Here is an 11,323-nt window from a genome sequence, read left to right as displayed (position 1 = left end):
TAGGCGTAGAGCCGGATTCCCTGTATGGATTGCCAATGTCCGAATGCACTCGTCTTTGCCAATGGGCCATTTATGAGCGTATTCCATCAGGCAAAGCGTCTCATGGTGAGGTACATGCCTCTTCGGTTTCCTTTCCCTATTCCAGGGAAGTAATTGAGAGACAGGTTTTGGATACGCATGAAGTCACGCGTGATTCACCTCGCTGGGAAGATGTCGAGCCTGTCCCTTGTGCGGCATGTACGTATTCATCGGTGTCCTAATCCCAGCTATCATCTGGAGTCGAGGTCTCCGGATGGAAAATATTGTCAACGGCGCCAGAATGGGATCATCTACCAAGCGAAAAGGCGATGCACCGCTGCCGAAGTCGTCCTGGTGCGTTTGTGATTCTCTTACCACAGGTCCATTGTGAGTCAGAGAGCATGGGATGCAAAAGTACAGGAAGCAGAGAATGTTCTCTCTGGTCTGCCTGGATATACTTCATTCACCTACTATGAGAAGAAGCACCCTTCATGCGTGCGAAGTGACATGCCTTGGACACTTTGGGATGAAAAGCTACTCACTTATCAACAGCAAAAACAAGCCCTACGTGGGGTGCCTGACGAGCATGCTGTTTTCCAGTTTCTTCAAAATAATAGTGCCAATGGATCCAATGGCACACTCGATACCCCCGCCGCCAACTCTATACGCTCTGACTCTCATGGCGCCTCTTTGATGGCATGGCTGGTCACCCCTCGTGCCTGTACAGATTTTTTGTGATGTGGAGGTCTATACATAGTCTGTCCATTTTTTATTTTTTTAAAAATGCAATCAATCTTTCTTGCTTTCCTCAACCGACATGACGAGGTACACGAAACTCGATGGTCGCCGGTCAGTAGGTACAGGGACACGGCCAGAAGATTTTGGGGTAGACCCTGATGATTATGTCGACGAGCCTAGCACTCATCAGGATACGCGCCATGACTCTGAATCCAATGTAGCAGAGCCCAAAGCTCTTTTCAAGCGTGCCAAGCTGCTACGCCTGAAAGCCAAAAAAGCCAAGTCTGATGAGGTTCGACAGAAGCATCTGAAAGAAGCCAAAAAACTAGAAAGTATGGCGACTCATGCTAATGGAGCACGTGGCGCTCTCGGCAAACGCAAAGGACAAGGCCTTGAGTCGACACGCTCCTCGCGTCCTCGTTTAGGTATGCCACAGTAGACAGCTGACAACAGAACCTGATCAGCGAACTGCCTTCCGCCGTGCCAAACGTGCTGAAGAAAGGCAGGCAGGCATGCGCTGCTACGTGTGCCGCGAGCTATCGCATTCCGCGAAGGACTGTCCACACAATATCGGCGCTGGCGCACAGGGCAAAGACACGGTTGGCCTGTGTTTCCGGTGTGGTAGCACCGAACATACGCTATCGCAGTGCAAGAAACCCAGGACAAAGGATCATGATGACCTGCCTTTTGCCACTTGCTATATTTGCACACAGAAGGTATGTCGTGTGACAGACTAATGAATAGGGACATCTTGCATCAAAGTGCCCGCAAAACCAGGGCCGTGGCGTGTACCCTGATGGCGGTCAATGTAAAGTATGTGGGTCTGTGGAGCACTTGGCCAAAGATTGCCCTATGGATCCTCGCCGGGTGACGCATGCCTCTCAGGTGGAAGCTGGCGGTGTAGGCATTCTCGAGAGTGTGGATGGTGCCGGGGCTGATGAGGACGAATTCCATCTTTTGACGCAGCGCCGACACGAGGCCAAGGCGGCTAGCCAAAAAGAACCTCGTCCTACTAAGAAAGTAGTCCATTTCTGAAAGCTATTGTAAAATAGGGTATATTAACGTAACAAACATCATGTCTAACCGAACCATCGGTATATCATGTCTTACTGTCAGTGTCTTGGTGATACATACAAAATGCGAACAAGGTGAAGGCGGCTCCCACAAAGAAGATAATCGTGTCTTGCGTACTCATGCGATCGATAAATCCAATCAGTTCACGACTCAGACCGACAGTGTTAGCAGCATCCAGCAAACGCTTACGTGTGCCCTTGAGAATGCTGCGTTGCTCGACCAAGTTCCCCAACACCGACCGACCTTGGGCAATAAACGCGTCAAGCTGAGCTTCTGTGTTTTGAATAAAAGAGTGTTCCCGCAGTGCATGCGTTTCCCTCATACTGTAAGGCCTGTCTTCACCTGTATACATCTCCCCATTCGTTTGATGCATACGGTACGCCGCTAGCGGATCGTGTGAGGGCGGGGCGAATTGGAATGAGTTTGGCATCATAGAGGGCGGTGCAAACGACGTAGGCATGGTAGGCGCCGTGTATGTCGGCTGCATAGCCATTCGGGGCATGGGCTCTGACCCGCCTTGGCTGGTATCGATGGTGCGAGCACGCGCTGTGGTGCTCATGGGAGCCATGTTGTGAGCTACCGCCGTTGGCTGTGACCGCGTCTGAGCATCGATGCACGCGAGCTCTTCCCGCAGCTGTTTCACCTCGCTGTGGAAGTTGCTAGCGCGCGCCAGCGCCTTTTCGCGCTTCGCAATGACCAGCTCACGCTTGGCCATGGCCTCATAATCCTCAATGGTCTTTACGAGTGCCGAGAGGGCGGCCATAATCTGTGCGCGCATCGACGACCCGGCACTTGGATCCGCCTTGTACTTGTCCAAGTCAGCATGGATGGCCGCACTTTGGCGGCTAGCCAGGTTGAATAGCGAGTTCATCGCCAAGTTCCTGCGTGGGCAGTCGGGCGGGTTTTGACACGAGTGCAACAAAGGTCCAAGCGCCCCGATGGCCCTAGCTTGACGGCCCACGTGACACGTAGCCAAATTTTGGAGCCATCGCGAACGAGAAGCATGCTAAGCCAGGCAACATGAGCAATGTGTCTGAGCCTCTGCCGGGCAATATGACGTCCAAAGACTAGTATGTACACAATGATACTTACATAAAGCTACGCGGACTCGTATGCGCATTTTGGCATTCATGAGGAGATGCTTAAGGATGAAGTTCGTACGCTGTCCTACCGGCAGGCCATCCAGAACAACCCACACTTGTTCAAGGACAAGATTGTGCTGGATGTGGGCTGTGGTACCGGCATTCTGTGCATGTTTGCTGCGAAGGCCGGTGCCAAGAAGGTCATTGGTGTTGATATGAGCAACATTATTGACCAGGCAAAGGTGATTGTCAAAGCCAATGGCTTGGACGATGGTACGTGTTTTGCGAGCGACTAACGATAGTGATCACTCTTGTCAAGGGCAAGCTGGAGGAAGTGGACCTTGGTCTCGGTCCGAACGGAAAAGTCGATGTGATCGTGAGTGAGTGGATGGGATACTTTTTACTGTACGAAAGTATGCTCGACACAGTGCTGCTCGCTCGCGACAAGTATCTTGCGCCGGATGGCATCATGATGCCTGACAGTGCGACTTTGTACTTGTCGGCTATTGAGGATCAGGAGTACAAGGAAGAGAAAATTGACTTTTGGAATGACGTGTATGGCTTCGACTACTCCTGCATCAAGGAGATTGCGTTGCGCGAACCTTTGGTCGACACAGTGGAGTTGCGTAGTGTGGTGTGCGATCCTGCGCCGCTTGTACACTTGGACCTGAAGACCGTGAAAAAGGAAGACCTGTCTTTCACGAGCTCGTTCAAGATGAACGTGACGCGCAATGACTACGTGCATGCGTTCCTCGGCTGGTTCGACATTGGCTTTGAGGCGTGCCACAAGCCTGTGCGATTCTCGACTGGTCCGCACTCGCGCTACACACACTGGAAGCAGACTGTGTTCTACACGCCTGAGACGTTGACAGTGACCAAGGGCGAGGCGATTGAAGGCGTTCTTACCTGCGCGCCCAATGCTCGCAACAACCGCGATTTGGACATCACGATTGCCTACAAGCTGGATGGTGCCAACCCTGCGGAGGGCAAATTGGAGTATAAGATGTACGTATTTGGCGCTGGATATTAACAACAGGTCCTAATTGACAACCGCTTCGTGGCGGCTGGTAGGTACTGAGCTGAGCGCATTTGTATGGAGTCATGTAAATAGTGTCTCCTATAGGTAGAAACTACCTAGAAGCAAAGCAAACACTGTTGTTTACTTGCGGTACCATTGCACCATCTGGCGCTGCCGGCGGATTTTACGTTGAAGCTGGAAGATACCGTAGAGCAAAGCCTCAGCACTCGGCGGGCAGCCCGGCACTGGGTCGAGTTAGTTTGTCCATCATCGAGTACATACCATACAAGTCCACAGGGACAATGCGGTCACAGCCACGGACAACGCTGTAACTGTAGTGGTAGTAGCCACCACCGTTCGCACACGAGCCCATCGAAATCACCCAGCGCGGCTCGGGCATTTGGTCGTATACCTTGCGCAGGGCAGGCGCCATCTTGTTAGTGAGAGTACCAGCGACAATCATAATATCACTCTGACGGGGCGTAGCACGGAACACAATACCCAGACGGTCCTGGTCGTATCGTGGACCCGAGGCGTGCATCATCTCGACGGCACAGCAGGCCAGACCGAACGTCATCGGGTATGCGGAACCCTGACGGGCCCAATTCACTACCTTATCAAGGGTCGAGAGAGCATATTCAACTGTGTTACGAGGCGTCTCCAGGCTCAGCTGGTTGCTGCCGACCTGGGCCACCTGACGCGAAGGGGCCGGCTCGCGCTGCAGCGACGCCGACTGATGGAGTGCGCGGCTCGCCACAGCACGCACGAACGACGGCGCACCTATAGATGTAAGTTTTTATTCAAAGTAAAGCACAGCACATACCGGACGAGACCGACAGCATGGACTTGGCAGGACCCGCAAGCATCATCATAGCAGCCAAGGTCACGGTCGATGAAAACGTTCGAGGGGGCGAGAGAGGGCCGGTCTAATAACGTCAGCCTGATTGGTCACACGGGATTTATTCACTATAGGCCACGTGGGTGTGTTGACAGCAGCGACGGTCGAAGTACCTGCTCCAAGCCCAGCGCGAGGGCATCGAGCCAGGCGCATAGATCGTGCACCGTGTTGGTCATCTCTGTGTGTAGATCATGCCGGTGCATGAGAGTAGCGTAATCTAGCGTACGTAGAGGAGGTCCTTCAAATGGCATGCATGGATCTCCCTCGATACTTAGGCCGAACAAGTCCTGAGCTGACATGGTCGTCGTGTCGGGCATTCCAGGCGACATGGGGGGACTTATACCTTTCCCACTCGTCATGCCATTTTCGTCCGGAAGAGCGCGTGAGCGAGATAACGGCATATCGCGTGGGCCATGCAAAATGGTTTTGGGCGGATTCGTGTCCGTAGCTGATGTCAGCATCGTGGGATCGGAGCCGCCATGGTGTTGACGCTGATGCGTCGAAGGCGCATGCGTTCCTTCTTCGACGGAGGGCAGCAACACCGACATAGAAGTAGAGCTTGTGAGCGTGCCTGCACTTGGCGGACTTGTGGATGACTCCATCTCTGCCTCTTTGTATTTCGGTGCACAGCGTGATAGGCCTTTGGTTGTTGCCCCGCGCGAGCGTAGGTCTGCCATGCTCCCACTCCGACTTCGCATACGCTGCAATGCTGAGGGTGTACGCAGGCCTGTGTGCTTATCAGACGCCATCGACGGCGACGATTGCACCTCAGACGTGCGATCGTCATCGTTCGGCGATCGAGTCGTTGGTGTGTCATGAGCCAACGAGGACGTCGACGAAACTTGACGTAACGTTCTTTGCGGCGTCGCTCGTAAGGGCTGACTGGGAATACGGCCAACACGCCGGAGGACAGGGGACATTGTAGGCGCCTCTTTCTTCTCATCCCATTGCGGCGACGTAGGCTGCGATACATTGGCTTTGACTTCGTTGTTCGGCGAAATGCTTAGTGATGACACGGACGACGAGGTGATAGGTGCAGGTAATGGGCTCGTATTGAGAGAGGACGCTGCTTTAGCCTCGTCGTTTGCTTCATGGACTTGTATCAGCGCGGGCGTTGAGGGCGCCGGCTTGACAGTCTCCGTGGTGCGACTGCCCAGCCCAAATCGAAAGGGAGTACTGCCTGACCCAGAAAACCCTGCACTGCTGGACTTGGGGACGGTCGATCGGGTCGTAGTCGTCGGCGCTGTGTACGCCACCGTGGTCGTACTTGTGGACTTCGTCGGCTGTGGTCGTGCCGGTGTTGTCGACTCAGGCTTCGTATCGGATAGGTCAAAGAGGCGGCGGAGAGGATGGTCTGCAGGCACGTCGTTCTCTTCCTCTCTCTGCTCTGTCGGCTCGACAGCATCAGGCTCCGTTGACGAGGGTGGGGTATCAAAGAACCATTCTGGCTGTGGTGGTTCATCAGGCGTTGATGGGGGATGCGACGGTGGCAGCAAGCTCATACGCGTACCGCCTGCCTGCTTCCATTTGGTATAGAGAGCTAGTAGCTCTGTGAGCACAGACACAGGCACGCGCGCAGTATTTTTGATCCATCGCATTCGCGCAAGTTCGTCCGCAGGAGGGCGATCTCGTGGTTCTTCGTCCAAGCAGGCGGCGACAAATTCCTGCACGCTTGGCGAGTAATCGCTCGAGTCTGGGAGTCGTGGAGGCTTGGCTTTGGGGATCATGGATATGGCCAAGTGCTGATCCTTGCCTGCATAGGGCGGGTTGCCCGTCACCATCTCGTATACGGTGATGCCCAGGCTCCAAATATCAGCCTTGTAGTCATACGTCTTGCCGTCCAAAATCACTTCAGGCGCCATCCAGTACGGTGTCCCGATGAATGTAGATCGTTTCCCACGCGAGCTTCCCTGTACATACGACGCAGCTACGCCAAAGTCACACAGGAGAACATGGCCTGTGCGAGTAACCAGAATATTCGCAGCTTTCAAATCACGATGGATGATGCCAATAGAGTGGATGTAACTCAATGCTACAAGCAGTTCCCGCACAATTACCGCGGCATAATGCTCGCCAATGGGACCTGCCTTCATCAATGTGCGTACACTGCCGCCTTCCGAGTACTCCATAGCAATACACAGCGTGGGGCCATTCAGCCAGCATCCCCAGTACCGCACAATGTTTTTCATATGTGCCTGTCGCATTTGACTTAGCAGGGCCACTTCGTGCCAAATCTCCGATACGTCAAAGTCTGGCGTATCCAAGTCAATGACCTTGAGAGCCACAACGGTACCAGAGGGCGTATGCACACCACGGTACACAGCACCAAATGAGCCACGTCCAATGATCTCGTACCGACGGAACTGCGAGTCGAGGGACCCTTGCGTCTTAGGCATGGCCGCACCATAGTGAGAACTATTGCTGCTGGCCTGAGAACGCTCACTTGCGCCGCGCGCATGCCGTCGTTGCGCTGCCTCGTCTGAATCTACGCGGTCCAATGTTTGATCGTCCATTGTTGTGGTTCGCGTCAAGGGATCGGTCTCGGTAAGATGGCGTGGCTGTCGGGGCCGCAGGCGCGTCAGTCGCGAAAATGTCCCTGCCACACGATTCGCCGCAGCGGAGAACGGTTTGGGCGCTGATCTTGATGGCTCATTGCTCGATAGATCAGCTGCCGACGATAAGGACGAGGTGGAAGCCGAATGGTGGATGGGAGGCCGAAAGTGGGAGCGCGTAGCCCTCGCCGGGGCCTCCCATCGCGGTTGGGTCTCTGGCGTATCCACGTCAGGTGCCTCGGGGCGTTGAATGGGCGACTCATGAGCTTGCGGTGTCGACACCTCACTAGTCGTTGTGTCCTCGTGTGTCATGCGCATGTGGTATGGTATACTGCGTGCATTGAGAGCGACGGTGTGTGTCACATGCGAACCAGATTCAGGCACGTCGTCCAAAGTCCAAGCGTGCTCGGTAGCCGAAGTATTGTCCAACGTCGACCCATCGGCTGTGCTTGTACCTAGATTCAGTGATGCGATCGTGGATGTCGATGGTAAGGTGGACATGGAAGGTGCCGTGGCCAAATCGCCTACAATGCTAGGCGAGGACTGCAGGTAGGGCAGCGGCGTAGCTATTGCTGGCGCTAAGCCGATGCGCTCGTCAACAGACGCCCGGCCAGCGGCATACCTTCGCGCCGCTCGATCATGCTCATACCCCGGTGCCCGCACAGGGACACTTACTTCGGGGCTGGTCATTGACAAGATCAGTGACGGGCGTCAACGCGTGCTGGCGTTACACTGGCGTTGCGTCCCTCGATCCCTCGATTGGATCTAATGGGAAAATAATTTACGAAGTAGCCTGCCCTGCATAACCATGCAGGCGTGTAGGACTCCACCCTCTAGTGGACAGAGTGTATAATATATACGTAGCAATCTATAGCACAGCTATCAAAGCTTGGCCACGAGTGCCGAAAGTTCACTCACAAAGCGCTTTTGATCCTCCACGCTCAAGTGTGTCGTGACCATCTGCAGCGCCATTTCCACGGTGAAGCGCGTGTCACGGATTAGCGACGTGTAGTACACGTAGCTAAACAGGCCCATGACAAACTGACAGTCGAAGCGATCTGTTAGGCCACCGTGTCCGGGGATGCTGTCCCCAAAGTCTTTGATTTTGAATGCACGCTTGAAGCCGCTGGCAAAGAAGCCACCGAACGGAGCAACCAGACTCGCAAACGCAGCCATCACCACAGCATGGAACTGGAAGGGCGTCCAAGAGATTTGTGTGATGGGCCGGCCCAACAACGTCGTAAGTACCTCGGCCACTTGTGATGGGAGAGGCGCATAGTGCGTGGCAAACACAGGGTTTGCCGCACAATCGGGGGGGTTGAATACATTCATGCCAAGGTCCACAGCAGGGCACGTCAAGTAGCTGAACTGCTGGAAAAAGCCAGCCCAGAACCACGAAAACACGAGCGTAATGAGCAGCGCGCCCACAAAGCCTTCCATCGTCTTCTTCGGGCTCAGACTGATAAGCGGTGTACGTCCGAAGAGCATACCACACACGTACGCAAAGACGTCATTGCAAATCACCAAGCTGGCAGGCACCCAGAACCAGATGATGCCCTCCAAAATGTTCGACACAATAAAGTGGCTTGAGAGCACAATGAGCATCAGCGACATGTGCACCCAGCAGAACAGCGCAAACTGGTGCTTCAAGTTGCGGCGCTTCAAGTTCGAGACGAATGCCATGAAGCCAAACATGTACAGCATGAACGAAATGAAGCGATGGTGGCGTGCAAAGTGCAGAAAGATCGAGTCAGTCATAACAATGTGCTTGAAGTAGTACACAAGAGACTCGCCGTACAGGAAAAAGTTGCACACAGCAAAGAAGTACCAGCTCATCGTCTTGCTCCACAGCTCTTCGCGCTCTTTCTCGCGCTGCGTCACATCTTCATCTTCTTCCTCGGCCTCACTTTGCGAGACACGCGAACCTAGAATTGTGTTGCCGGGAATGTTAAAGAGAGCGGAGATTTCGCGATAGACCATCGTTTCGAGCAGTAAAACCATAAGAATCAAATACGAGGGGCCCATCGCCAATGTAAAGCTAAAGCCCGCAATCATAAGCAAGGAGAAAATGACACGTTGGTATACCTTTTTCCAGAAAGCGCGACTTTCCTCCTTGGGGTCCGTAGTCTTTGTGGTGACGACAGAAGGCTGCTCCTTCATTGTGACTGGGCTCTTGGCGACCGCAGGCTTCTGGGCAGGCGTCGCGGCAGCCGGTGTAGGCTGCGGCACAGGGGCGGAGGGGGGCTTGGCCGCATCTACGTCCGGCTTAGGTACGGAGAGCGGCACGGCATTGGGCTTCGCCGCCTCGGCCACAGGGGCCGTCGTGGGTGACGCTGATGACCCATCCACAGCCGGCTGGGACGACGATCCTGTCGTAGACGACGGCTCAGACGTTTTCAGATTGTCAGTATTCAGCAGAGTATCTTCCTTCTTTACACTACTCGCCAGGGCTGGCGTCTCTTTCTTCTTGGTCGCCTTGCTCTTGCGGCTTTTCGAGCGTGCAGGTACTGGTGCAGGTGGCGTGGGTTCCGCTTCTTCTGGCACCAGATCTTCCTCTTCAGAGTCCATCTGATCCACGCTCAATGCCTCAAAGGCAGTTCTAGAGGCGAATCTATTGCTAGGAACGCCCTCAGCATTCTGCTTTTTTGCGCCTTTCGCGCCTGCACGAGCTGGCATAGCGTGCAATAAAGATAGGTGAGAGGTGCAGCGAGCGTGAAGGGCGCGGGGCCATGCCTCTATTTATCACGTGATGCCTGGCGCACAGACGACTCTGGTACATTCGCTAGGTGGATCTATAGGGACGCGTGGCGGGGCGCATGGCACAGAGCAGGCCCAGGGCGATGGCATTCATGCAGGCCACAACGAGGAAAAAATTGCCAGGGTATCTAGCCACTGTAGCTGTGTACACATAGTTTCGAATGGCCAAGCCTAGAAGCAGGCATGGTAGAAGAACTGTGGATACCACAACCAAGTAGCTATCCGCGCCATCAGGAAGCGTGCGTGATGTTTGGCTGGCCGCCACAGGTAAACGAACACGTCGTTGCCCATCGACGATATTATCAGAGATCGTACACGCCGAGCTTCGGAGTAGTGGCTGCGCACAATTGCCTAGTGTCAAGAGGATGGCACCTGTAATCGTGACCCATACATTGGCAATCGTGACGCCCGCGGCAATGGCAAGCCAGGAGAGTGCATTGATGGCAATGCTTACTCGCGACACCTCCAAGTCCACTTGGGCTCGCCAAAGCCGGGCCATACTGCGCTGCTCTTGCGACACATGCTGCAGCACTTGGGACTCTCGACTAGCCGAGTAGGTGGGGCAGCATTTGGGTGCCTTCCCTATGTCCTCGCGACTGAGGCTAATGCACATATCGAGCTGCTCCTGCGTCAAAATAGCAATGCTATCAGGCTTGGATACGCACTTGGCAATTTTTGGCAGACACCATGGCAGTAGCACAGCCATCGTAAGCAGGCGCAATGTGTTGGACACCGTGAGACCAATGGAGAGCAACTCGCGACCCCATTGGAATACGTAGCCCATAACCAGGATCAACACAATGGGCCCTTCCAGTGTCATGGCCAGGAAGATCTCTGCCACTGTGAACTGTGCAATACGAGCATCGTACGACCAAGGGCCCAGTCGCACAGGAATCAAGCGCTGGAAAGCGCCGAGCCAGGCGAAGCGCGGTGGGTGCAAGGCTTCAATACGTTGCTGTTCACTTTGCTGTCCATCACACCGTGTGCAGCTGGAGGGGTCCTCTTGGCGGCGAGACGAAAAGTCCACGACTAGGATGCACCACAGCAACCCAAAGACCGAAATAAAGAAGGAGAACCAGTAGGGTGTATTGTTGAAGAGCACATGGTGGGGCGGATCGGTGGGCAGAATGCGATCGTGCTGGCATGTGCGGTAGCCAATGCAGCGGTTCATCACATTCGGCAAGAG

The 11,323-nt window shown here is 54.4% G+C and overlaps 6 protein-coding genes across 6 annotated transcripts; 2 read left to right on the top strand and 4 right to left on the bottom strand.

Moving 5' to 3' along the window:
- Positions 1 to 835: 835 nt before the first annotated feature.
- On the top strand, positions 836 to 1,791 carry Malapachy_0906 (zinc knuckle family protein; the record flags this gene model as incomplete). The annotated part of the gene is made up of 3 exons (XM_018135418.1): positions 836 to 1,181; positions 1,210 to 1,472; positions 1,501 to 1,791. 3 exons carry the CDS (start codon positions 836 to 838, stop codon positions 1,789 to 1,791), a joined length of 900 nt encoding a protein of 299 aa, XP_017992744.1.
- A 44-nt stretch (positions 1,792 to 1,835) lies between these two features.
- Positions 1,836 to 2,701, bottom strand: Malapachy_0894 (hypothetical protein; the record flags this gene model as incomplete). Its single annotated transcript, XM_018135406.1, has 2 exons — positions 1,836 to 1,861; positions 1,891 to 2,701. 2 exons carry the CDS (start codon positions 2,699 to 2,701, stop codon positions 1,836 to 1,838), a joined length of 837 nt encoding a protein of 278 aa, XP_017992209.1.
- Positions 2,702 to 2,850: 149 nt separating this feature from the next.
- Malapachy_0870 (protein arginine n-methyltransferase) lies at positions 2,851 to 3,955 on the top strand (the record flags this gene model as incomplete). The annotated part of the gene is made up of 4 exons (XM_018135383.1): positions 2,851 to 2,900; positions 2,929 to 3,185; positions 3,215 to 3,917; positions 3,949 to 3,955. 4 exons carry the CDS (start codon positions 2,851 to 2,853, stop codon positions 3,953 to 3,955), a joined length of 1,017 nt encoding a protein of 338 aa, XP_017992758.1.
- Positions 3,956 to 4,071: 116 nt separating this feature from the next.
- Positions 4,072 to 4,799, bottom strand: Malapachy_0861 (nadh-ubiquinone oxidoreductase 20 kda subunit; the record flags this gene model as incomplete). The annotated part of the gene is made up of 3 exons (XM_018135374.1): positions 4,072 to 4,175; positions 4,213 to 4,710; positions 4,754 to 4,799. 3 exons carry the CDS (start codon positions 4,797 to 4,799, stop codon positions 4,072 to 4,074), a joined length of 648 nt encoding a protein of 215 aa, XP_017992160.1.
- Positions 4,800 to 4,896: 97 nt separating this feature from the next.
- Malapachy_0888 (hypothetical protein) lies at positions 4,897 to 6,330 on the bottom strand (the record flags this gene model as incomplete). The annotated part of the gene is made up of 1 exon (XM_018135400.1): positions 4,897 to 6,330. The coding sequence occupies one exon, from the start codon at positions 6,328 to 6,330 to the stop codon at positions 4,897 to 4,899; it is 1,434 nt and encodes a 477-aa protein (XP_017992261.1).
- Positions 6,331 to 8,262: 1,932 nt separating this feature from the next.
- On the bottom strand, positions 8,263 to 9,948 carry Malapachy_0858 (phosphatidate cytidylyltransferase; the record flags this gene model as incomplete). The annotated part of the gene is made up of 1 exon (XM_018135371.1): positions 8,263 to 9,948. The coding sequence occupies one exon, from the start codon at positions 9,946 to 9,948 to the stop codon at positions 8,263 to 8,265; it is 1,686 nt and encodes a 561-aa protein (XP_017992654.1).
- Positions 9,949 to 11,323: the final 1,375 nt, after the last annotated feature.

The sequence above is a fragment of the Malassezia pachydermatis genome, assembly GCF_001278385.1.
Source record: "Malassezia pachydermatis strain CBS 1879 chromosome Unknown scaffold3, whole genome shotgun sequence".
NCBI lineage: Eukaryota > Fungi > Basidiomycota > Malasseziomycetes > Malasseziales > Malasseziaceae > Malassezia > Malassezia pachydermatis.
The sequence above is the reverse complement of the archived record's forward strand: the minus strand, read 5'-3'. Positions and strand labels throughout refer to the sequence as shown.